Source organism: Micromonas commoda, chromosome 10 (genome assembly GCF_000090985.2).
Source record: "Micromonas commoda chromosome 10, complete sequence".
Classification (NCBI taxonomy): domain Eukaryota; kingdom Viridiplantae; phylum Chlorophyta; class Mamiellophyceae; order Mamiellales; family Mamiellaceae; genus Micromonas; species Micromonas commoda.
Window position 1 is genome coordinate 580320 of NC_013047.1, and position 23025 is coordinate 603344.

At 66.1% G+C, this 23025-nt stretch overlaps 13 protein-coding genes across 13 annotated transcripts; 8 read left to right on the forward strand and 5 right to left on the reverse strand.

Annotated features, from left to right (window-relative positions):
* Positions 1-61: 61 nt before the first annotated feature.
* Positions 62-1792, forward strand: MICPUN_61925 (predicted protein; the record flags this gene model as incomplete). The annotated part of the gene is made up of 1 exon (XM_002508442.1): positions 62-1792. The coding sequence occupies one exon, from the start codon at positions 62-64 to the stop codon at positions 1790-1792; it is 1731 nt and encodes a 576-aa protein (XP_002508488.1).
* Positions 1793-2875: 1083 nt separating this feature from the next.
* On the reverse strand, positions 2876-3661 carry MICPUN_85600 (inward rectifier K+ channel family transporter; the record flags this gene model as incomplete). Its single annotated transcript, XM_002508715.1, has 1 exon — positions 2876-3661. A coding segment is annotated over one exon (786 nt), but the record flags the coding sequence as incomplete, so codon positions are not given.
* Positions 3662-4441: 780 nt separating this feature from the next.
* On the forward strand, positions 4442-7670 carry MICPUN_95269 (heat shock protein 70; the record flags this gene model as incomplete). The annotated part of the gene is made up of 3 exons (XM_002508443.1): positions 4442-4933; positions 5118-6275; positions 6495-7670. 3 exons carry the CDS (start codon positions 4442-4444, stop codon positions 7533-7535), a joined length of 2691 nt encoding a protein of 896 aa, XP_002508489.1. The 3' UTR covers positions 7536-7670.
* A 40-nt stretch (positions 7671-7710) lies between these two features.
* MICPUN_97969 (predicted protein) lies at positions 7711-8562 on the reverse strand (the record flags this gene model as incomplete). Its single annotated transcript, XM_002508716.1, has 1 exon — positions 7711-8562. The coding sequence occupies one exon, from the start codon at positions 8560-8562 to the stop codon at positions 7711-7713; it is 852 nt and encodes a 283-aa protein (XP_002508762.1).
* Positions 8563-9029: 467 nt separating this feature from the next.
* Positions 9030-10901, forward strand: MICPUN_85720 (ATP-binding cassette superfamily; the record flags this gene model as incomplete). Its single annotated transcript, XM_002508444.1, has 1 exon — positions 9030-10901. One exon carries the CDS (start codon positions 9030-9032, stop codon positions 10899-10901), a length of 1872 nt encoding a protein of 623 aa, XP_002508490.1.
* Positions 10902-11004: 103 nt separating this feature from the next.
* On the reverse strand, positions 11005-11553 carry MICPUN_61930 (predicted protein; the record flags this gene model as incomplete). The annotated part of the gene is made up of 1 exon (XM_002508717.1): positions 11005-11553. The coding sequence occupies one exon, from the start codon at positions 11551-11553 to the stop codon at positions 11005-11007; it is 549 nt and encodes a 182-aa protein (XP_002508763.1).
* Positions 11554-11757: 204 nt separating this feature from the next.
* On the forward strand, positions 11758-12381 carry MICPUN_76277 (predicted protein; the record flags this gene model as incomplete). Its single annotated transcript, XM_002508445.1, has 1 exon — positions 11758-12381. A coding segment is annotated over one exon (624 nt), but the record flags the coding sequence as incomplete, so codon positions are not given.
* Positions 12382-12973: 592 nt separating this feature from the next.
* On the reverse strand, positions 12974-13771 carry MICPUN_85539 (predicted protein; the record flags this gene model as incomplete). The annotated part of the gene is made up of 2 exons (XM_002508718.1): positions 12974-13337; positions 13554-13771. The coding sequence occupies 2 exons, from the start codon at positions 13769-13771 to the stop codon at positions 12974-12976; spliced, it is 582 nt and encodes a 193-aa protein (XP_002508764.1).
* A 1012-nt stretch (positions 13772-14783) lies between these two features.
* MICPUN_69054 (predicted protein) lies at positions 14784-16154 on the forward strand (the record flags this gene model as incomplete). Its single annotated transcript, XM_002508446.1, has 3 exons — positions 14784-14896; positions 15045-15133; positions 15268-16154. Coding segments are annotated over 3 exons (1089 nt in total), but the record flags the coding sequence as incomplete, so codon positions are not given.
* A 1684-nt stretch (positions 16155-17838) lies between these two features.
* Positions 17839-18940, forward strand: MICPUN_109028 (predicted protein). Its single transcript, XM_002508447.1, has one exon. It carries the CDS (start codon positions 18335-18337, stop codon positions 18845-18847), a length of 513 nt encoding a protein of 170 aa, XP_002508493.1. The 5' UTR covers positions 17839-18334; the 3' UTR covers positions 18848-18940.
* A 130-nt stretch (positions 18941-19070) lies between these two features.
* On the forward strand, positions 19071-20225 carry MICPUN_61935 (predicted protein; the record flags this gene model as incomplete). The annotated part of the gene is made up of 1 exon (XM_002508448.1): positions 19071-20225. One exon carries the CDS (start codon positions 19071-19073, stop codon positions 20223-20225), a length of 1155 nt encoding a protein of 384 aa, XP_002508494.1.
* A 127-nt stretch (positions 20226-20352) lies between these two features.
* On the forward strand, positions 20353-21126 carry MICPUN_61936 (predicted protein; the record flags this gene model as incomplete). Its single annotated transcript, XM_002508449.1, has 1 exon — positions 20353-21126. The coding sequence occupies one exon, from the start codon at positions 20353-20355 to the stop codon at positions 21124-21126; it is 774 nt and encodes a 257-aa protein (XP_002508495.1).
* Positions 21127-21153: 27 nt separating this feature from the next.
* MICPUN_109029 (predicted protein) lies at positions 21154-22312 on the reverse strand. Its single transcript, XM_002508719.1, has one exon. The coding sequence runs from the start codon at positions 22221-22223 to the stop codon at positions 21234-21236; it is 990 nt and encodes a 329-aa protein (XP_002508765.1). The 5' UTR covers positions 22224-22312; the 3' UTR covers positions 21154-21233.
* Between the last annotated feature and the right edge of the window lie 713 nt (positions 22313-23025).

Sequence of the window (23025 nt, forward strand, 5' to 3'; positions counted from 1 at the left end):
AAAGTTGTGGCGCTCGCGGCTGCCCTCACGCTTCGGGGCGCGCGGCCCTCGGGGCGTCGCCATGGCCCGAGAGAGGCTCGAACCCGACGTGGGCTTAGACTTTGGCCTTTTGGTATCGCGGCTCACCACGGCGTTCGCCATGCTGGCGTCGTCCTTCGGGCCCCCGCGAAGTTCCCGACCCGCCCCGCCCGACTCCGACGCCTGGAGCAAAGTCGACGTCGAACTCTACTTCGATGACTTGACTCCGGAAGGCACCGAGGCCGAACGTAAGTATTCGCACATGTTGGTCGTCCAAGAAACCGCGGATGCGTGCGAGCCGCGTGTTGGCCTGCCCGACCACGAGAGTGTTTACGACTTCGTAGGGCGCGTCGTGTTCGAAAACGTCGATATGAAGGAGTGGAATATGGAAGTAACCTTGGCCACCGCCACGACGGACGAGAGCAACCTGCGACACTATGACTGGAGCCATAAGCACTTACCTCCCGGCGTCAGCCTCGTGCATCGAGATGTGGGAGAACACGACGACAGTGCCGACGACGAACACGTCTCCGAAGGCGTGACGTTTGCGCGTCAGCGCGTGGAGATCAAAGAGATCCCGAAAATGCGGCAAGGCCAGCTCGATACCTGGGAGGGCACCACGCTTGTCTTATCGTTCACGTCCAGACATCCGCACTGGGATCCAGATGGAGCAAGAGTGTCGAATGAAATCTGGGATGCTGTGCATTCCGCTGTCATGGGTCTACCCGAAGGTGTGCAGGTTAGAATCAGATCACCCTCGAGAGACAAAGACGGTATTGACAATGTCTTCCAGGCTCCATCCCGGACAATCGCACCGCTCATCCCCAAATCTTCAGCAACAGTTCAACCATGGGACCGGACAAACCGTGAGCACTTCTGTGCGATGAAGTCTGGGCGCTTCGTTGCGACGGACCCGAGAGCCTCGTGTTCCGTCAAATTGTGTTTCAACGTCTTCCCGCGCCGGTCGTCGCGCGAGATGCGATTAAAATTCAGCTGCGCTGTTTTCATGAACCACGCCGCGATGAAAGCTGAACAGTCCCGCGGGCTCGTCGATTCCCTTTGGGTCAAACCAGCGCAGCTCTGGGACGAACACAACCTCGCTCCCATAACCCGAAGCGACGAGCGCGATCGGTCGACGGCTGACGTGGACCCTTCCGCGGCGTCGCCGGAAGATACGCGGGACGCCCTCGCGCTTTGGGTTCACATCCGGAAGCGACCGGCGCCGGGTCCGAGCGCGCCGTCACTCGACGATGACGACGTCGGAGATGAAATCGCCGCGATCATCGCCGGTGATGGCCCCGGAAACGACGACGCGGGAGACGATCGGTACCTCACCGACTTTCCCCGCGACGTGTACGTTCCGCACGAGATTAAGGTTTACTTCGTCGACGACGACGTGTTATCTCGCGGCGTCCCCGAGTCAACGGATGAAGATCCGGGCTTCAGGCTCCCGCCGAAGCTCTTCCACGCGCGCGGGACTCGCCTACCGCGACAGCTCAGGGACAGAATGATCGGTCTCGCGCTCAAGGAAGCGCTCAAGGACCTCAAACGGCAGGACCGATACGGTTTCATCGGCGGCGACGAGCGCGAGAGGCTCAGGGTTTGCGACGCGGTGATTGCCGCGGCGACGGGAATTCTCGAAGCCGCCGGCCCCGAGCGAGCCCCCGAGTTTTTCTCCCGGATTCAGCGCATGGTCGACGAGCGGCCCGACCTGGATTGGAAAAAAGCCTTCGAGCGGAAACTTCGCGCCACCGCGTTCGGTGAGATATCATGACGCGGGCGCGAAGAATCAATTGAATGAAACGTGTGTGAACGATTCGTAAAACAATCACACCTTCCGTCGTCTTCAGTCGTTGCGCACCGGCGCGGTGGTGTGAAACTCGTCAAAGTCCACGCGTGGTTCCGCCCACAGCGCCCTCCTGCTCGACGGGAAGACAATGGGCACGAACTCCCTTCCCACGCGCAGGTCCCTCGCCCGGTAGCACCTCCGCCTCACCACCGGCGTACCGTTCGAGCACATAACCGCCTGCACCTCGGCGACGAGCTCGACGTCGGGCGCGAGCGTCATCCGCGGTTGCGGGCGGCTCCCGTCCTCTCCCTCGCCGCCGCCCCAGCCGCCGCCGACATCTTCGCCGGAGCCGTCAAGAATGTATCCGGAGGAGTCATCCGGGGACCTGTTGACCGGCCAACCCTCGACGAGCGCGGACCTCAGCGGGCTCGACTCGTCCATCTCGTGCTCCACCACGACGGGCGCCCAGAGGCTCACCTTGGTTCCCCCCTTCGTTCCCACTCCGGTCTCGCCCTTACACCTCGTCGAGAGCTCGCGGGCGACGTGGCCGACTTCCCCGCTCGAGTTCGACCGGTGCATGTGCAGGCGAACCTCCGCGCCCGCGAGGTGCGACCCCCACGGGGACCTCGAATCGCCGATCCTGAAGGACAGGACCAGCCGCCTCTGCGCGACGTTCGCGTCCGAGGTCTTCGCCGAGGTTTTCGAATCGGGGGACTCGGAGGCGGCGGCGGTATCGGAGGCGGCGGCAACATCGGAGGCGGCGGATGACGGCGGCGTCGACGTCAAGCTGCTCGCGCCTCCCACGCGAACGAGGGACAGGGTCGCGGCGTCGCTGACGACGAGGGTGTTCGTCCCGGCGGCCGGGAACGGCACGCAGCCGCGGCCGCCGCCTCGAGCCGCCTCGAGCGTCGCCTCAGACATCTGCTGCGCCGTGAGCAACGCTCGGCCCCCCCGCTGCACTCCGCATCGCGCGACGCACCTGTCGCTCTCCAGCAACCTCTGCGGCATGAGCTCGTGGAAGCGTCGTAGGTTCACCTCGTGTCTCGCCTCGCCCGGCCGCGCGCGCCGAATGATGCGGACGAACTGGTGCGACCACAGGATCTCCTGGGGCAGGTAGCTCTGCCGGGCGCTGAAGCTCAGCCCCGTCGTCTCTATCTGCCCCTCGAGCGAGACGACCACCTCGGCGCCGCACGCCACGAGCGAGTCGTGCGTGTGTCGGTACAGCGGCGAGGACTCGTCGATCACGTGGGTTATGGTTATCGGTAAGAGCATGTGCCCGTCCTGGTACGCGATTTCCATTGGCTTGGCGACCACGGGCAGGTGCTCGCCCTCTTTGGTCCTACGCCCGTCCCACGTGTAGAGGCACGCGCGTATGTTTGGGTTGATGACCTTGCGATCGCGCGCGTCGCCCACCCTGAACATGAACGTGAGCTCACCGTCCCTGCACGATATGCACGCCGCGTCGCTTATGAACACCGAACGAGTGCGGTGCTTCGGATCGGCGATTCTCTGGAAGATTAAACCGATGCTCAACGCGCTCACGAACACGGCCGTGAGGCTCTGGCAGAGGAGGACGAAGGTGCCCGTGCGGCAGCTCCCGACGATGGACCGGGTGCCGTACCCGATCGTGGTCTGCGTCGCGACGCTGAAGATCACCGCCGCGTTGAACCCGTCTTCAAACCCTGACAGGCAGCCGGGGAGGTGACGCGAGATTCCAAACCATACGCCGGCGTAGGCGAGAAAGGACGCGATGTAAAGCGACGCGACGAAGACGACGAGGTACCTCCACGGCATCTCAACCAACGTCGTGAATCCGTCGAAGGTTATCAGGCCCAACAGCGAGCGCCCTCGCATCCTCACCATGGATTTACCCGCGTGTCTTCCGGTGGCGACGAGGCCCGGGAGCGCAAACTTTTTACGAGCAGCCTCGTAGTAGCAGTTACCGCGGTCGTTCCACGGACCGATCGGCCCGTGGTCGTCGATGAACGTCGCGTCGTGCGCGTTCGGATCGTGTCCGTGGGTCGATGTGCGCCCGAAGGCGTCGCCGATATCGCCGCTGCCGAGCCTCTGGAGCATGAACGTGGTGGCGTGCCTTCGGCCGTCCTCGCCGGGCACGAAGCAGACGCCAGCCTCGACCGTGCGGTTGCGGGGGAACAGCTGTGGGTGTCCGCCGCCGCCGCCGTTCGTCGTCGTCGTCGTCGTCGTCGTCGTCGTCCGAACGGCGTCGAGGGTGGGTCGCGAGCGCGAGCGGGAGCGAGCGCGCGATCTTTCCCACCCGCCCCCGCCCTCCAGGGTCGCGTCACCACCTGGAAGGGAGCCGCCTGACCCTTCCAGGGACGAACCCCCGCTCGTGAGCGAGGAGAGCGCGCGCCGGATCGCGCGCCATCGCAAGGGCGCGTCGCCGCGCTCGCCGTCCGACGACATGCGCGACGCGTCGAGGAGTGGGCGCGAGCTGATGGTGAGATGACGGGCCGAGAAGCGCGTTCGGCGAGTGAAAAAGCCACGACTTGGGTGCGTCGGCGCTCCTGATTGGCCGAGAAACGTCACGAGCTCGGCCCGTTGGCGGTCTGGTCGCTTTTTTTCCCTCGGCCGCCCGCCGGGCTCAGAGGCTGACAGCGCCCGTCCCGACGCACCATGAGGTCGTCTCTCGGTCGTTTCCTGCTCGCGGCCGTGGCGCTGCTCCTGTGCTGCGCCACCGCGGCGCGCGCGGCGGTGCTCGGCATCGACTACGGCTCCGAGTACGTCAAGGTGTCCATCGTCGCGCCCGGCCGGACGCCCATATCGATCGTCATCAACGAGATCTCGAAGCGCAAGTCCACCGCCGCGGTGGCCTTCACCGGCGGCGATCGATGGCTCGCCGAGGAGGCCATGAACTATAACGCGAGGTACCCCGAGCGCGTCTTCACCCGCCTCAGGGACCTCCTGGGCAAGGACGCGTCCGTGGAATCGTTCGCGGAATACCTGGCCAAGTACAAGCTCCCTTACAAGGTCGTCAGAGACGCCGATCGCGGCACCGCGCGCGTCGTCTCCGAGACGGGCGACGAGTACGCCGTCGAGGAGCTCGTCGCCATGATCTTGCAGTACGCCATGAAGATCGGCGAGGGCATGGGCAAGGGCCAGATCAAGGTGAGACCGACGCCCCGGACGGCCGATCGAGACGCGTGTCGTCCCGAACCGACGGAGGCCGCGGCCGTGCCCTCTTTTCCCCCGACACGCCGTTCCATCCACAAATTTCCCACATTTTTCTCGCCCGAAAAGTCGCCACCCTGACGCCGCGATTCCCTCCGCTTTTCCCCCGATTTCCCCCCAGGATGCCGTCGTCGCCATCCCCCCGTACTTCGGCCAGACCCACAGGTACTCCCTCTACGACGCCGCCGACGTGGCGGGGTTGAACATCCTCGCCGAGGTGTCCGACCTTTCGTGTGCCGCGCTCCAGTGGGGCATCGACAAGGATTTCAACCAGAAGGGCACGTGGACCATCATCTACGACCTCGGGGCCACCTCCGCGGGCGCCGCCCTCGTGCGCTACTCCACGTTCGAGGGCAAGGACGCCGGTAAGAAGAAGCAGCACGGCCAGTTCGAGATCAAGGCTGTCAAGTGGGACGAATCCGTGGGTGGCGAGGACATGGACATGCTCCTGGTGGACCACTTTCTCGCCGAGTTTGACGCCAAGCATAAGCCCTCGGTGTCGGCGTTTGACTCTCCCAAGGCGATCGCCAAGCTCCGCAAGCAGGTTCGCAAGACCAAGGAGATCCTCAGCGCCAACAAGGAGGCGCCGCTGTCCGTCGAGGGCATGCACGAGGATGTCGACTTTCGGTCCACGATTACGCGGAAGGATTTCGAGGCTCTCGCGAAGGAGAAGGGGATCTTCACCCGCGCCGCGGGTCCCCTCAAGGCCATCGTGGACTCTCTCGCGGACTTTGACATCACGCTGAAGGACATCGAGGTCGTCGAGGCCATCGGCGGCGCCACACGCGTTCCCGGCGTCAAGAAGGCCCTCTCCGAGGCTCTCGACGGCAGAGCTCTGGACTTTCACCTCGACGCCGACGAAGCCGTCGCGATGGGCGCCGGCCTCTTCGCCGCGAACATGTCCACCACCTTCCGCATGCGCAAGTTCGGAGCCGCGGACGCGGCGCCGTACGCGCTGGAGGTTGACCTCGGCAAGGGACCGGAGCACGACCGCAAGACGCTGCTCCCCCTGCACAAGAGGTTTCCCGTGCGAAGGGTCGTATCCGTGGCCAACGCCACCGAGGATGCAAAGTTCACCGTGCACCACGCGGACCCAACGCGTCTGCCCCCGGGCATCGTCGACGCCAAGGTTGCCGAATTTGCCATCGCCGGGGTCCCGGACGCGATGAAGAAGCACGACAAGGTTGGCGACATCAAGGCGCATTTCGCCGTGGATAGCAGCGGCATCCTCTACCTCGAAAAGGCGGAGTACGTCGTCGAGGTTGTCGACATGGTCGAGGTGAAACCCCCGCCGCCGCCCGCCCCCAAGAAGGCCAAGACCGACAGCAAGGGCGACAAGAAGGAGGCGCCCAAGAAGAATCGCAGCTGGTTCAGCGGGGGTAAGAAGAAGGCGGATCCCGAGCCGGACCCCAAGGCTGACGACAAGGCTGACGACAAGGCTGACGATGCTAAGGGCCGCCGCCTTCTCGAGGACGACGCCGAGGTGGACAACGAGGAGGTTCCAGACGCGCCCCTCCCCGAGGATGGCGACGCCACCGCGCGGGACCAGCCCGACGCCTCCGCCGACGCCGACGCCGAGGAGAAGGAGAAGGAGGAGCCCAAGGAGGAGCAACCCGACGCCTCCGCCGCCCCGCCCCCGGCGCCGGAGGAGCCCAAGTTTCGCCAGCGCCGGCGCGTCTTCCGCATCCCCCTGACCGTCACCGAGTCCGGCCGCGCGGTTCCGGCCATGACGCCGGACGCTGTGAAGAAGAGCATCGGCGTCCTCAAGGATCTCGCCGCCAAGGATGAAGCTAAGCGCGCGCAGGAAGCCGCAAAGTCAAACCTCGAGGCGTACATCTACTCCATCCGCGAGAAGGTTTACGAAGACGAGGGTATCGCCAAGGTGACCGACGAGGCGATGCGGGAGAAGTTCTCCGGCGAGCTCACCGACGCCGAGGATTGGATCTACGACGGCGGAGAGCACGCCACCGCTGTTGAGTTTAACAATCGCAGGGATAAGCTGCAGAGCGTCGGCGACGAGTGGATCCATCGAGCGAAGGAGCTCACGCGACGCCCCGCCGCGGTGGAGAAGGCGAAGGACTTCATCGCGACCGCGCGCAAGACGGTCGAGAAGCTCGGCGAAACCAAGCCGTGGATCGAGGACGACGCCAAGAAGAAGATGCTCGACGACGTCGACGGCTTTGAGTCTTGGCTCAACGAGAAGGTTGCGCTTCAGGAGAAGAAGAAGGACACGGAATCCGCAGCCTTCACCGCGGCGGAGGTCACGGTCGAGGCCAAGCCCCTGGAGGCTAAGCTGGTCAGGCTGAAGAAGACCCCCGCGCCCAAGCCGCCGCCGCCGCCACCCGCGCCGGAGAAGGAAGAGACGGATGCGGAGGCGCCCGCCGCCGCCGAGGGCGACGCCGCCGAGGGCGAGGATCCCGCGGCTGAGGGTGAGGAGGGTGCCGACGGGGCGACGGCGGAGGAGGGTGCCGACGGTGCCGAGGCGACCGATGGCGGCGAGGGCGAGGAGCCGTACCACGGCGACGAGCTCAAGAAGTGAGGACAACCCGCTCGCGATTTATTCTTTCAATGCGCGTACATTCTTTCAGACGTTCAATCGCGATGATCGTCAGTCGACGTGAGGCTTCTCGCGTCGGCATTACAAGCAAAGGTCAATAAAACAAACGCGATAAAGAATCGAATCAACTCACGCGCGCGCGCGTCGCTCGCTCGCGTCACGCCACCTTCGCCTTCGCCCGCTCCCGCTCGAGCGCCTCAAAGTTGGGGGCGCCGCGGAACTGCGCAGGGTACGCGCCCTCTTTCCCGTCCCTGAGTTTCTTCTGCTGCGCCCTGAACATCTTGTCGGTGCCAAAGGCCCAATCGCACCACGTGAAGATGGACGAGTACGGCCCCTGGAAGGTCTTGTGGTGGAAATCGTGGTGCACGGCGCCGCCCCAGAAGGGAATGAAGTTGGTGGGGTTCCACGGGAGGTCGTAGCCGCTGTGATCCTCAACCGTCTCCCACAGTCGAACGAAGAGCCACGCCCAGAGCGTCACCATGTGCTTAGCGAAAAAGAGGGGACCCAGCAGGGTTCCGATGCCCAGGAAGAAGGTCTCGACGGGGTGAGCGTACTCCGCGGCGATCCCGAAGGGGTGCGTGTGCTCGTGGTGGATCTTGTGCACGTACTTGTACACGCTCTTGTGGTGCAGAGCGCGGTGGATCCAGTAAAAGTAAAAATCCTCGATGACGAAGAAAGCCGGGAGCTGCCACGCGAGGTCTCGGACCGGGGGCAGGGGCAGGGCCATGGAGAACCCGAGGAACTGCGCCACCCAATGGAACAGCAGCTGCATGGGGAGCTGGATGAACACGTGCGAGAGGAGAAGGCGCTTGAGGCACTTCGCGACCATGGCGCCGTCCGCCTTCTTTTCGGGCTGGATCTTGTACTTGTTGAAGTACGGGATCTGGTCGAGCACCAGCCACGGGACCCACGCGCCGAAGTAGACGAGCTCGTGGAACACGAACGTCAGCGGCCCCGCGATCACGAACGGCGAGAAGTTATCCAGCACGACGCTCCACCCCGCGGTCATCTTGGCGTGCACCAGCGCCTCCGCCTTCTCCAGCTGGGCGATGACGTCGCCCAGCGTGATTTCGCCGATGGCGACCGGCGCCGCGGTGGTGTTGGCCGCGGTGACGGCGACGACCGCGGCGGCGAGCACCGCGATGACGATCGCGACGCGCGTGGAATCCATGGACGAGTTGTTTCGACTACGATGCGGTCGAACCGCGTGTGAGCGCAACTTCAGCTGGCCGTCAACGACGAAAATCCAACCAACTTGAAATCCTGTGGCTCTGATGGCATCTGAGGCTCCCGCTGACCGCGGTCAACTGCCTGACTGCTCACGTGTGCTGAATCGAGCTCGTTTTTCCAACTGTCACGTATGCGACTGTTGCTGGTTTAACGTCAAACTCAAAACGTTCCAACGAAACCCGATCGGCCACGTGTTCGTTTCGTTCACAAAGTCGCTCTCGTGCCCACTCTTCCGGTGCGCCGACGATGCGGCCGTCGGCGTCGACCGCGTCGCTAGAGGATGCCGCGACGGCCCTCGCACCCCTCAGGCGGGTCCGCGTCGACCTGGTGGACCTGCGGTACGCGCCCATCGTGCGAGACGCCAAGGGCAATCGCGCCCCGAAGCGAGTCATCCACGGCTGCACCACGTCCTTCCTCCCCGGCACGGTCTCGGCGCTGATGGGACCCAGCGGCAGCGGCAAGACCAGCCTCCTTACCGTCATCGCCGGGTTCGTCGACCAGTCGCACGTGTCCGGAAACCTCCTGGTCAACGGCGAGCGGACCCAGGTTCGTAAGAGGCTGGTGGGCATCGTGTTTCAGGACGACATGATGCTCCCCGCGCTCACCGCGTTCGAGACGGTAAAGTTCGCGGCGGACCTTCGCATGCCCCGGCGCTGCTCCGACGCCGAGCGGACGGAGGCGTGCGACGCCATCCTCAACGAGCTCGGCCTCGCTCACGTCCGCGACCAGCTCGTCGGTGGAGCCGCGAGGCGCGGGGTCAGCGGCGGCGAGCGAAAGCGACTCGCCGTCGGCGTCGAGCTCGTCACGCGGCCGGCGCTCCTCCTGATGGACGAGCCGACGAGCGGGCTCGACGCCGCGGCGGCGCTGTCGCTGATGCGGACGCTGAGGACGCTCGCGTCGCGCGGCCAGACGGTCGTGGCGGCCATACACCAGCCGAGGACGACCGTATTCGACTCTTTCGATCACCTGGTGCTCATGTCCAAGGGACACGCGTTGTACGACGGAGCCCCCGACGGTTGCGTGGGACACCTGGAAAGCCTCGGTTTGGGGCTGACGCTGCCGCCGAGGACGAACCCCGCGGACTGGCTCATGGACGTCATCGCCGCGGACGAGTCCCTGGGGGAGGATACCCGGAAGCTACCGGAGGGATGGAAAAACGCAAAAACGCAAAAGGAAAAACGAGTCTTCGTCGTCGGCGACTCGGACGCGCCCGGGACGGACGGCGCCGCGGGAAAAAGGGACGACGACGACGATGAGGGCGCGTCCGTGTGGCGCCAGCTCAGGGTTCTCACCGTGCGCGAGGACAAATCTCGCAGGGGTCAGAACCTCACCGCCATCAACGCCTCGCAGATGTTGGTGATGGCGATACTGACGGCGATGTTTTGGTGGCAGATGCCGGATGACACGGACGCCTTCGTGATGGAACGTTTCTCCATCCTGTTCTTCTGCATCATCGCTCAGTCCAACGCGGTGGTGTTCGCGTGCGTCAACACGTTCGCCAAGGAGAGGCAGCTGATGATCAGGGAGAACGCCAAGGGGATGTACCATCCGCTGCCGTTTTTCATAGCCAAGACTGCTTCGGACACCGTCAACACGCTGGTCATGCCGTGCCTGTACGCGACGGTGACGTACTGGTGCGTGGGTCTGAAGCGAACGGCGGAGGCGTACTTCGTCTTCATAACAGCCTTCGCGCTGTGCATACTGGTGGCGCAGTCGCTGGGTTTGGCGTTGTCGTGCGCCATTCCGGATGTCCAGGTGTCCCTCATCGTGGCGCCGATGGTGATTCTCATGCTGATGATTTTGGGCGGATTCTACGTGACCTTCAGCAACATGCCGGTGTTCATACGCTGGCTGAGCTGGTGCTCGCAGGCCAGGTTCGGGTTCACCGCGATGGTAGTCAACGAGTTCAGCGGCCGGACCTTTCAGTGCGATCCGAACGGTAACCACGCCAGGTACGGGACGGGGTGTCCAGTTAGAGGGGAGGACGTCATAACAGCGTTGGAGATGGACGACCTCAGCGTGGGACAGTGTTTACTCGCGCTGGCGCTCATGCAGGTCGGGCTTAGGATAGCAGCGTACGTGGCCATGGTGGTGAACTTCACCAGGCTCAAGCAATAGCGGACCAGGACCTAGTAGCTAGCCAGTGGGTGGAATATCTAGGAGTCTAGAGACAATGCCATTACAACTGTTCCGCCACGCCACCGGACCGCCGGCCCGGCCGTTACTTCTTCGAGTCCCTCACGGTGATGCTGCAGATCTCCGTACACTCGCTCAGGCAGTACTGCCTGGACCTGAACCCCTCCTTGAAAACCACCGGTGCCTTGCGCACGCTCAGCGGACCCAAACCCGGCGCTCCCGAACCGCCCCGCGTGCACGTCGCTATGCACTTCGTCGCGCACTTTTCAATCTCCTTGCCGTTCGCCCCTTTCGTGAGCGTCTTGAGGTTTGGCGCCGTCCTGGCGTCCGCGGAGTTGAGGCCCTGGGGGATGTCCTCGACGTAGAACTCGCTCTCGGCGAGCGCGATCGATGGGGCGAGCGCGGTGAGCGCGGCGGCGGCGGCGGTCGCGACGGCGAACCCGACGGAGCGATGGACGATGGGGTGGATGGGGGACCGATCGGCACCGAGCGTGGCGCGCGCGATGGACCCCACGCGGCGGCGTCGCTCCCCGGCCCGGACCGCGATTGGCGATCGTGTCGTAGCCCTCGGGGCGCGCGGGTGCGCCGACCCGGCGATGGAGGCGGTGACTCTCGCGCAGGTGGCCGCGCTCATATCGTTGTGGCCAGTCACGGCTGTGGCATCTTATCCAGCCGAGAAAACTCGAGTGTTAAGTCTATCGATCTGAACCGCAGAGTGGGTGGCGCGGAGAGGGCCATGCGGACGAAAGGAGAAAAGCGAAAGCGAATAGTGGCTAGGAAACAGGCGCCGGTCCGTTGGGTTACGCGTGGAGCCCCTCCGGCCGACGGATCGGTGGACGTCATCGTAAAGTTCGGTGGTGCGGCCATCACAGTCAAAGATGGAGAGCCCGACACGCTAAACGACGAAGCCCTCGGAGCTTGCTGCGCTTCGATCGCGGAGGTGGTGCGGACAGAAATATCAGAACTGGCGATAGAATTTGCGAAAGAATCACCGCTCAGGGTTATCGTGGTGCACGGCGCTGGATCCTTCGGCCACCCGCAGGCGAAGCAATACGGCGTGGCGGATGGCGGGGACATGGACGGAGATCCCGTGCTCAGGGAGGGCGTTGATAAGACCCAGGCATCCGTTCGGAAGCTCTGCAGGCTGGTGTGTGATGAGCTAACTTCACACACAGCGGGGAGTCGAGCATGGGTGAAACCCGCCCCGATATCTCCATACGGCAAGTTCTTCACCGTCGGCAAGAAGCTGAACCGCAACCTATCCAGAGGTGGATTTGATGAGGTGCGGGCCGCGTTGATGGAAGGAAAGATCCCGGTGCTTCACGGCGACGTGGTCAATGATGCCGAGCAGGGTTGCGCGATTTTATCGGGAGATACGCTGGTGGAGTGTCTCACGGAGGAGTTCAAGCCCAAGCGCGTCGTGTTTGTCTCCGACGTCGAGGGTATCTTCACAGCCAAACCGCTTCACAAAAACGGACCCTGTGATTTGTGCCCGGATGGTAAGACGCCGCCCCCGGCGCTGCTTCGCGAGATTCAGGTCAACCCCGACGGTTCATGGATCGCGACGCGGGCGTTTGGTCCTTGTGGATATCTATACTTGGTAGAGAAGAGTGAGTGGCAGAGAGAGTGGCAACAGGCTAATCCTCTTTGGAAGTTCAGTGACGCGACGGACGAACGGGTGGTCGAGTCTGCGGTGGGAACAACCGACGCGACTGTGTCTCTCGCAGACAACGGCGACGTTACCGGAGGGATCAAGACCAAGGTTCAAGAGGCGGCAGCAATTGCGCTGAAAGGGGTGGATGTGTTCCTGACGAACCATCAAGACGAAGACATCGTCAGCGTGCTGTATGGGCACCACGAAAATGATTCGAGGTTTGAGCCTCACTGGTTCGGGACTCACGTGAAGATGCTCGCCCCCGAGGTTGAGAACGAGCCGCCGGCGTGACCCTGTTCCGAGGTGCCTTACACTGTGTCATCATTAAATCAAAACATAAGGGTCCTCCGCCGTAGCTACCCCGCGGAGGACATTGTACAATCGTAGTCGACGAATTCGCTCACTTGGCGAGCGCCTTGCGAAGCGCCTCTGTCTCCACATACGCCATCCCCCACGGCGTGGACTGCGCCGCGTGATCCTGGCTCGCTCCGTACGTCTGCTCCGCGACGCTTCGTATCTCGGCAATCTCGTGACCGTCCAGGTCCCTCACGTACCTCGCCGGGTTACCCCCCCACAGCTGTCCGCTCGGGATGAGCGCCCCCGCCTCCACCCGAGTTCCAGCCTCAATCGCCGCATTCTCCTCGACGTACGCACCGGGTTCGAGCACGGACCTGGCTCCGATGACGACGTTATCCTCGACGATGGCGGAGGAGATGGAGCTGTTGGCGCCGATGGTGACGTACTGACCGATGCGCGAAGCTCCCCTGGTGAGATGAGAGGGGAACGGGAGCGAGGTGAGTCGAGCGGAACGATTGCGATGGATTGTTTCACGGGCGAACCGTGGGGTGAACCGCGCGACGGGCGAGGGTTCGACCGTGGGTTGTGGACGTGAGAAAAAATCCGGGGATCACGGCGGGATCCGAGCCGCGCCCGCGGGCGTGCCCGGCCAGGGTTCGGAAATCAAAGGCGCGGATACGTACCCCGCGGAGTCGATGACGACTTTCTCTCCGACGTTGGTGAACGCCCCGATCCTGACCGCGCCCAGGTCCCCTTTGAGAACAGCCCCGTGCCACACGGACACGGACACGGCGAGGTCCGTGTCGCCGATGAGCACGGCGTTGGGCGCGATCCACGCGTCCGGACCGGGGCTCGGAACGCGGTTGCCCAGCGGGATCTCCTGGCGCATCCTGTCGTACATCTCGTCCTCGACGTAGTTCCTGGCGGAGCGCGGCGCGGCGCTCGACGCGAACGTTCTTGCGACGGCCGTGGACGGGTTGGCCTCGGCGGAGAGCCCGATTACCCTACGTCCCGCCTCGGCGAGCGCCCTGGCGCCGACGCGCGAGACGGCGTTGCGGAACGCCATCGTGCGCGGGTGCGATGAAGGTTCCTGCTACCTGGAAGGCGCGGAAGCGGACGCGCGGAGGGTCGATCTCCGGGCGGTGCGGTCCCCCTCGCTCGGGTGTGGCGTTGGCGAGGGTCCGCGCGGGGCGAGAAGAAGGGGCAAAAATCGATTCGATTTTTTGGTTAACGCTAAACACGCGCGCGTGACGCACGCGCATTGTGTTAGGGTGACTTGAAATGATCGGAACAATTCACGACGATCGCGCAGGCAGATGCCGTGGTCCCCACCCACAACGGTGACAACTCAGACGAGTCGCGCGAGCGCCGTCGAAAGCACAGTGCAGTGGGTCCGGTAGCCGTAGCCCGAAGGTCGAAGCGACCTCGGTTCGGACCGAAGCGGGACCAAGATGTCGAGCGGGGGTGGTACCCTATCCAGGGGTGCCACCGGCGGCGGAGGCGGCGCGGGCGGCGGCAGCTCCAGCAAGGCCTCCGCCAATGGCTCCTCCGGGGCGGACGGGGTGCTGAGCGTCACGCCCGACAGCCCTGCGGATTCGGAGTGGAGGGCGCGCCGCGGGCCGCTCGACGCGGGCGAAGGCGGCGGCGATGCCTGGAGCGATGAGGACGCGACCGGTACGCGCCAACCCCGACGCGATATCCATCCTCGAGCCGCTGTGCATGCCCCGCGCCCGGCACCCATCGCATGTCGGCTTTTTTCACCCTGCGTCCCGCTAAGGGCGCAACCGGGGCGCTGTGCACGAGTCCCAAACCCTCGTTTTCGTGGGACGTGCTCGACTCTTCTCTAACATCGCAACGAAGAATCCCGGTCCGCCCGCTGACGCCGTTCTCCCCCGCCCGCGTCCCCATCGACAGGCCTCCAGCCGACGGATCTGTACGGCAAGTTCACCTGGAAGATTGAGAACTTCTCCGAGATCTCCAAGCGCGAGCTTCGAAGCAACGTGTTCGAGGTTGGGAGCTACAAATGGTGCGCCTAACGACCAAGCCCTCGACACCCGCACACACCGCCGCTTGGGGAGCAATCCGCCCCGCGTGTTTTCGCTCCGGTCCCGTTCCGGAGCGGCGCTCCCGCGGACGCCGCGACTGACCCTGATCCCCTTCGACCCGCACATCAGGTACATTCTGGTGTATCCTCAGGGATGCGACGTTCACAACCACCTGTCGCTCTTCCTCTGCGTCGCAGACTACGACAAGCTCCTGCCCGGTGCGTCCTCCGATCCGCACCCAGCCCTAAGGCGAAATCTTCTCCCACCAATCCAATCATCCCCCGGCGCCGCTCGAGCTCCCCCCGCGCCGTCCCGCTGACGTTTTAAACCCCTCCCCACGCGCGATCCACAGGCTGGAGCCACTTCGCGCAGTTCACCATCGCCGTCGTGAACAAGGACCCGAAGAAGTCCAAGTACAGCGACACGCTGCACAGGTTCTGCAAGAAGGAGCACGACTGGGGATGGAAGAAGTTCATGGAGCTCAGCAAGGTTCTCGACGGGTTCACCGTGGCGGACACCCTGGTGATCAAGGCCCAGGTGCAGGTGATCCACGAGAAACCGGCGAGGCCCTTTCGCTGCCTCGAGCCCCAGTACAGGCGCGAGCTCGTCCGCGTGTACCTGACCAACGTGGAGGGCATCTGCCGCAGGTTTCTGGAGGAGCGCAGGGACCAACTCGCCAAGTTTCAGGAGGACGAGACGCGGTGGGCGGACATGCGAGAGTTCCTCGGGACTGCCCAGGGCAAGGCGCAGGCGCTCCTGGCGTCGGAGAAGGCTGACGTCCTCCTCAAGGGGATCGTCAAGCGGTTCTTCAACGAGAAGGAGGTTACGTCCACGCTCGTCATGGATGCGCTGTGCTGCGGGTGCCAAGCGCTGGACATCGGGTCTTCATCCGCCGAGGACGCGTGCAAGCAGTTCGTAAAGGGCAGGAGCGTCTGGCTCTCTTCATCGCAGAACAAGTGCTCCATCGCGACGGACGACCTGTTATCCGTCCTGGAGCGAGCGGCCAACCCCGACCTCCTCGACCCGGATGCGAACGATTCGACAAACGACGCAAACGCGGAATTCGGCGACGACGCCGTCGAACGCGACGAGCGAAGGCTCGCGGACCTCGGCCGCAGGACCGTCGAGATGTACGCGCTGTCGCACCTGTTCACCGTCAAGATCGAGGTGGCGTTCGCGGAGGCTCAGGCGATCAAGATGCAGGAGGCGCTCATCGCCGAGGAGGAAGAAGCGGAACGAGTCGCGGCGGAGATTGACGGCGCCAAGAAGAGCAAAAAGGCGAAACAGAAGCAGCGCAAGAAGGAGAAGAAGGAGGCGGAGGAGGCCGAGGCGGCGGCGCGGCTGGCGGAGGAGGAGGCCGCCAAGGCGGCCGTGAGGGCCGCGGAGGAGGCGAAGCGCGCGGAGGAGAGGCGGCGACGGGAGGCTGAGCTGGCGCTCATCGCCGAGGCGGAGGCTCGCGAGCAGGCTGAGCAAGCTGCCGCGGCAGCCGCGGCCGCAGCCGTCAAGGCGGCGGAGGCGGCGGCGAGGGCGGCGGAGCAGGCCAGAATCGACGCCGAGAGGGAGGCGGCGGAGCGCGCGGCGAAGGAGGCCGAGTTGGAGTCCTCCTCCGCCGACGACTCCGAGATGGTCTCCGCGCCGGGATCCAACGAGACGGATTCGGAGGAGGCCGTCACCCCGACCAACGTCTCACCGCCCAAGCACCAAAGCGCGTCCTCCTTCGGCGCCTACGACTCACCCGGGCTGAGTGGCGCGGCGAAGAAGAACATCCCGACCCCGAGGCCGCTCGCGTCCGCCGGGTCGTCACCCGCGGGCCTCGACTCGCTCCCGGGAACGCCCCAGCGCCCGGGCGCGGATGGCTTCGAGGATCCGAAAAAAGGGAAAAAGTCGTCGGCGGCGTCCAAGGAGGCGCCGCAGCCGTCGCCCAAGAAGCAGCTCCCGTCGCCTCGCACGGGCGGCGGCGACGGCCCGGGCGGTACCGCGAACGGCGGACGCGCGGCCGCACCCACCGAGGGAGGCGCCGCGAGGTCCCCGGAGGTTGCGAGGACGATGCAGGGCGACGGGCCGTTGAGCGCGGTGGAAGCCGCGGGGTTGCGGGCGCATACGTTGACGCTCGAGTCCGAGAACGCGCGGCTCAGGACACAGCTGGCGCGCGCGCTGGCGCAGCTCGAGGTTGGCGGTCCGTCCGCGGGTGGTGTCGCCGTGGGCACGCCGCCGCAGTCCCCCGCGCGCGGCGGGGAGGATGCCGCCAAGGCGCCGAACGGGGTGGTCGTCGCCGGGATCGCCGCCAAGGCGGGGTCGGCGGCGGCGGCGGCGGGACCTCCCCCGCCGCCCGGTCCCCCGCCCCCCGGCGCGTCGCGCGCGGCGCCCCCGCTGCCCCCCGGCCCGCGTCCCATCGCGGCTGCGGACGGCGCCGGCGCCCCGCCCCCTCCCCCCGGCCCGCCCCCACCGCGCGGCCCGCCACCTCCGGGCACGACCCGGCTGGAGCGATCGCAGTCGGGGATCTCCGGGCAGGATGGCGGATCGCCGCCGGGGTCGAGCCCCGGCCTCGCGCCGTCCTCGTCGTGGGCGAGCCGCGGGCCCCCGCCGGGGATGCCCCCGCCGCCCCCGCCGGGTGCACCCCCGGTTGGGAGTCAGGCTCCGCCGCCGCCGCCCGGCATGCCCCCGCCGGTTCCCGCGGGCCCGCCCCCGCCCGGGATGCAAACCCCGCCGAACGCGAAGATGGGCGCGCCCCCGGGCTGGCACCAGTCCCACATGCAGTCGCCGGGGGTCGAGGACGACTTCATGCACCTCGGCATGATCTCCGATCTGCTGGACGACTCCCCCGGCGGACTCTTCTGAACGCCTCGGCGTAACAAGACGCGAGGCGCGACGCCGTCTAATCCACATCTAATCGTATAGCTAGCGTCTGACGGTAGACAGACGTAGAGTAGACTCGATACCTTGATTATGAAAAGCAAGAGAACCCTTTGGTTCCGACGACGACCCCTAAACCCCCGAACGAACCCGCGCGACGACGAACCGAACCGAACCCCCGGCGGTTGCCTCGGGTATTCTTCCCTCGTCACCCCGCGACGATCCGTTTGGGCTCCGCTTGGACGTCGTCCCCGACCCTCGACGGCGACGCCGGGACCCCGTCCATCGTCGTCGTCGTCATCGTCCTCGAAGGATCCAAAGCATCCATTAGGTTTTGCACAGGTTTCCAATAGGTTTTCAAAGAAACCAAAGCTTCATGTGGCACTCCCCTATTGCACTCCTCTATTGCACCCGAAGCATCCGACACCGACGTTTGCCCGGGCCTTCGGTTCGCTCGGGCCGTCGACGCGTCGAGCTCGTCCTGCAGCCGCCTCATCTCGTGCGCATCCTCCTCCTCCCTTCGCTGCGCCGCGGGTGACGCCCCGGTCGCGTTCCGCGCGAAGTTCATGAAGTCCATCATCGCGGCGCGAAGTTCGGCGTTTTCGTTCGCCAGACGCCGATTCTCGGCGAGCAACCTCGCGTACGCGTCCGCGCGCTCGGATCTCTCCCGCGCGGCTCGCTCCGCCGCGAGCGCCGCGAGGGCCTCGTCCCTCTCCGTCGTGAGGCGCTCGAGCTCGCGCCTGGCGAGGGTCCGGGACGCCTCCGGCATGGGCTCGTCTCCGGCCGGGGGTCGCGCGGGGGACGCCGCGGGTTCGGCGGGATCCGACTCGGACGCGCCACCTCCTACTACTCCTGGCTGGGCCGCGCCGTTCTCCAGGACCCACGTCAGCCTCCTCTCCATCTTCTCCATCCGCTTCATCCTGGCGTCGGAGGTTGGGGACTGGGACTTCCCCGGGCTGTGCTTGGGGCTCCTGAGCGGACGCCCGAGGTCAGCCTCGAGCCTTCTCATCTTGTTGAGGACCGTGTTGAACGACGTGGCAATCTCGAGCTCCAGGGTGGGATCCCCGGCGGGGGAGTGAGTGTGGGAGCGAGACGCCCGGGGTGACGGCTCGTCGGCATCCAGGTCGTGCGAGTAGCCGTACCACGGCGCCGCGGGGGATCGCGGCGACCCGAACATCCCGAGCCCGGCCGAGTTCTGAGCCCAACCCATCGATTATTCCAACACTTCAAGTCCCAAAAACGAAACGCTGGGGCAGAAGATACCCCGGGCCACAGTCGGGTGCCGCGGCGGGTGGCGCCACCATGGCGACCTACGACTGCGACGCGCCGGCGCGATCTCTCGTCGCCGTGGGGGGCGGCGACGCCACGATGTTCGCCGCGGGTACGCAGACCATCCGCGGGGGTAACGCGATTCACATCGTGAGCCACGACCGCGACCGCGACGTCGCGAGGTGCGCCGCGGTGTTGACGCACCCGGACGGGGAGATCTGGTCCATGGACGCGCGGTGCTCCGACGGGGGTTCGGGCGGCGTTCGCGACGTCCTCGCCACCGCGTTCGACGGCACATCACGCGGCGGCGTCGCCATCTGGCGCCTCCCACCCTCCCTCGACCCCCGCGGGGACCCGACCCGCGGCGACCTCGCGCGCGTCGGGACCATCCGATCATCCGATCTCTCCGACGACGCCGACGCGTCCGATGGACCGCGGTGCGTGCGATGGTCCGCCGCGGACCCCGCCGTGCTCGCCGTCGTCGCCGACTCCTTCCTCGCCATCGTCCGCGTCGACGCCGAGGGTGGCCCAGACCCGAAACCCAACACGCGCGGCGTCCTACCCCCCGGCTCGTTCGTCCCCTCGCCCAGCTGTGCGTCCTTTCATCCCGACGCGCCCGACGTGCTCGCGATCGCCTGTCGCGGCCCGGACGTCCACGTGCACGACGCGCGCGCGGGGCTGGATCACCCGCCGTCGCAGACCATCGCGAACGCGCACGCGCTGCAGGTTAGATCCGTGGACTACGACCCGGGCGCGGCGGGTACGCGGCTGGCGACGTGCGGGGACGACGGGTTGGTGAAGATGTGGGACGCTCGAAACTTTGCGAAACCGACGGGGGAGCGGGGAGCCGCGATGGACGGTCACGCGCACTGGGCGTGGTGCGTGGCGCACAACCCGGAGTACCCCGACCGTCTCCTCGCGTCGAGCGGCGGGGACGGCGTCGTTCGGCTGTGGAGGACGGACGGCGGCGGGGGAGGCGACGGGGGTTCGGTTGGTTCCATCGGCGGTTCAATCGGCGGGACACAGCTGTGCGCGGCGGCGTCGTTCCGGGGGAGCCACGCGGACACGGTGTACCAGGCGGCGTGGGGGCGCGGGGACGACCCGTGGACGCTGGCGTCGGTGTCCTACGACGGGAGGGTGGTGCTCGATCAGGTGCCGAGGGCGGAGAAGTACCGGATCCTGCTCTGACGCGGGCTCGCTCTAGACTGCTAGACTCCTGTTACAGTCGAGACACTGTTGTGTAAAGGTTTGCGTATCGGAACCGCCGACATTTGTGCGTGCGCCGCCGCCCTCCACCCCCCGTTGCCACCCTGACATGACGGAGGTTGATCCGTGCGAGGTGTACGTCCGGTACCTGCCGCGGACCTGCGACGAGGCCCGACTCCGCGCGCAGTTCGAGAAGTGCGGCCGCATCGTCCGCGCGCGCGTCGCCAAGGATCGCGACACCGGGGAGTGCAAAGGGTACGGCTTCATGACGTTCAGCAACAAGACCGAGGCGAGGCGATGCGTCAGGGAGTACAACGAGCACCCGAGGAACTACATGGACGGTAAGCACGCGGTCATCACGCACGCCACGGGGTCCAACCCGAACAAGAGGCCGGTGGCGATGTGCAGCTTCGGCGTCGACTGCCGACGGAGCGATTGCCACTTCAGGCACCCCGACGGATGGGACCCGGACGCGGAACCCGGTGCGGACGCCGGGGCGGACAACGAGGGCGGGGACGGCGACGGCGAAGTGGGAGACGGCGACGGCGAATCGGGAGGCGACCCCGCGGCGCGCGACGAGAATCCCTCCAAGAAGCAGAAGAGGGACAAGAAGGACAAGAAGGACAAGAAGGACAAGAGGGAAACGAAGGAGACGAAGGAGACGAAGGAGACGAAGGAGAGGCTCGGGGTCGCCGGCGGATCCGCTCCCGAGGCCGAGGACGCCGACCAACCCAAACCCGCGCTCACGTGGCTCCAGCGACAACGGAAGCTGCAGCAGGAGGAGCGCCGGGTGAACCGGGGGCACAAACACAAGCTCGGAGCGAAGGCGCGGAAACGAGCCAAGGCTCGCGAGGCCAAAGCAGCCGTCGCCGGGGGGGGGTAGGAAGGCGCGACGAACGAGCCGTGAACTGGCCCGTGATGACTACCAGCTGATAACCCGTGATGACTAGACTACTAGCGAGCGAGCTAAGGGTTAAGTGTTACTTTTGCTCAACCTTTTGCCATCGTCGTCTTCTTCTTCGACTTTGACGCGCACAGCTGCGCGGCCCACCCCCTCCGACCGTCGTTGGCGCTCCGCCTCTCCGTCCCGCCCCGACCCCGATTGTGCTCGTTCGCCTCCGCCTCCTCCGCGTCGCGCGCCATCTCCGTGATGCCCGGCGCGTGCGCCTCCAGCGCCTCCAGCGCCCGCCGGTACTCGGCGCGAAGCAGCCGACACAGGTGATGGCCGTTTGGTTTCCCCTCCGCGTCTATGCCAATCAGCCTGCACCACGCCCGTATGCGCTCCACGCCCTCCGGTTTGTTCTGCCTCGCCAGCTTGTCCGCGTTGGCGAGGGAGAACGGGAGCCCGCCGGGGCAGCCGTCGGGGTCCCACATGAGTTCCAGGAGTCGCGCCGCTCGGTAGGTCAACCCCGGCGGCGGCGGCGGCGGGGGGGTCGGCGGGTCAGCGGGTCTCGCGGCGGTCTCCGATCCCCCGCGATGGGACGACGACGCGCGCGACTCCCGCGATCTCCCCTTGGACGTCGTCCCGGTGCTCAGTCGGGAGCCCGCGCTCGCGGCGACCCCCGCGCCGCCCCGCGAACTTCCCGTCGACGTCGCCCCGGCACCCGATCGGGAGCCCGCGCCTGATCGACCGACGCGGCTGCTCGTCCCCGTCCCCGTCCCCGTCGGAGTCGGCACCCTCGGCACCCTCGGCACCCCCGGGCGCCGCTCCCTGATGGACCCGCGGGGCGACGACGACGCGCTCGGTCGCCGCTCGAGCGCGGCCCCTTCGACCCCTTTCGACCCCAGCCGCGGTCGTCCGAGGTCCGCCCCCGCCGCCGCCACCGCCGAAGGTTCCTCGTCCCCCGGTAACATCGCCGTGAACTGCTCGGGGTGCTCCTCCCTGTACCGCCTCGCCTGCTCCGCGTTCATCGTCAGCGCCGGGTCCTGGTACCGCAACGGCGGCGCGCACCGCCGGCACGCCTCCTCCAGCGCCAACATCGCGAAGTAGTTCACGCCGTACAACTCTCGCAAACCGTCCCGGGGCGACGCGACCCTCGCGTCGTCCTTTTCCCTCGGTGACGTCGCGGACCACACCGCGTCGGTGCGCTTCGCGCTCGCCGGGTAGCGATCCGCGCGGGGTTTGCGCGCGGCGACGAAGGAGACGACCGACTCCTTCTCGTCCGATGTCTCGAAGGCGTCCGACGAATGTTCCGGCGAAGCGATTGAGTCATCGAGCTCGTCGTATTCATCGAGGAGAGCCGCGGCGACGAGCGCCGGGTCCCCCAACGCGTACGCGTGTCGCCTGTCGCACTCGCGCGCGACCCGATGCTCGCGTTTGGCGCGTCGCGCCTCCCTCCGGGCCAGCGCGGCGTCGCGATCGTCCAGCGCTCGGCCCGTGGCGCCCGGGGTCGATCTGCATCTCGCGGCAACGCCCGCGATCCTCGCGTCCATTGCGGCGGGGGTGTACGCTTCTTTGCCCCCGTGGCGCAGGGCGTGGACGGTGGGGGCACGGAGTCTGCGCTGGAGGGCGCGGTCGATGGAGGGGTTGCGGTTGGCGCCGTGGCCGTACATGGCCTCGAACCTGGGATCGTACCAGGGGATGATAAACTCCCCGTCGGCGTTGGGATCGCGTTCGGCGAGGGCGCCGGGGGTGCCGGGGTCCGTCGCGTCGAGGTCGACGCGGGAGACGCCGACCCCGAGCGCCTTCATCCGTGCCTCCTCGAGCCATCGCTCCTTCCCGTTCGGTCCGAACACCTCCGCCTCCCTGCGCATCGTGGGGGTCGCGGTGGGGGGGGACTGG

What these genes read in the sequence shown, in the direction of transcription:
- MICPUN_109028 (XM_002508447.1), top strand. Translation starts at nt 18,335, where the DNA reads ATGAAGTCCATCATCGCGGCGCGAAGTTCGGCGTTTTCGTTCGCCAGA.
- MICPUN_109029 (XM_002508719.1), bottom strand. Translation starts at nt 22,223, where the DNA reads ATGTTGGCGCTGGAGGAGGCGTGCCGGCGGTGCGCGCCGCCGTTGCGG.